This window comes from Pterocles gutturalis, unplaced genomic scaffold (assembly GCF_000699245.1).
Source record: "Pterocles gutturalis isolate BGI_N339 unplaced genomic scaffold, ASM69924v1 scaffold34273, whole genome shotgun sequence".
Taxonomy (NCBI): Eukaryota; Metazoa; Chordata; class Aves; order Pterocliformes; family Pteroclidae; genus Pterocles; species Pterocles gutturalis.
In genome coordinates, this window is record NW_010121579.1 from 4809 (window position 1) to 5468 (window position 660).

General features: G+C 36.7%; 1 protein-coding gene across 1 annotated transcript in view; it reads left to right on the forward strand.

Annotated features, from left to right (window-relative positions):
- The first annotated feature begins 320 nt into the window (after positions 1–320).
- The window catches only part of UBL3 (ubiquitin-like 3), a 12561-nt gene continuing 12221 nt past the window's right edge, over positions 321–660 (forward strand). Inside the window, exon 1 of the mRNA XM_010077286.1 lies at positions 321–329. Within this exon, the coding sequence (XP_010075588.1) occupies positions 321–329 (9 nt within the window). The remainder of the gene's footprint in view (positions 330–660) is intronic.

Below are 660 nucleotides of genomic sequence, written 5' to 3' on the forward strand. Positions count from 1 at the left end.
ACGTCAGTTATAAGCTTGGAGGCTGAATAATTGAAAGGATCAAAGTAGAGAAGGGTATGAAGTAACTGAGCAAATGGCATGGTGCAGTTATGAAGAAGGTATATGTGCTTTTGGGACACAATCACGGAAGATGTTTCTAGTAGACAGAGGAAGTTACCAGTGGTGTTATACAGGCATCTGAGACATCATTTAGTGTGCTTCAGAAATAGTAATCTGTTTTGAGGAGAAAAGAGAAGAAATTGAAATGCACAGAGACAGGCTCTGAGGAGGAATGGGGAAGAAAGCTTGAAGACCTCATCTTGGGTAGTTCAACTAGCGAAATGGTATATGTAAGTGTTGTCTGTCCATACACAGGTGGAGACAGCTAAAAGGAGGGGAAACTGTTTAAACTGGAAGACAATATAAACAAAACAACAAGTGGACATAGCCTGGCCTTTGGTAAATTTAGGCATAAAATTTTGAAGTTACAATTCATTAGAGCAGTCAGGTTTTTGAAGTAAATGGGAATCTTGGAACTTTGTCTGCTTTTTCTGCTAAATCTTGTTGAGATTTGAAAATAATTTCTTAATCATTCTGGAAATAACAAAGAAAATGAAACTTTAATGTAGACAGATGTGTTCTGAATTTTCTGAATAATCATCTTTGATTAAACAGCATTCC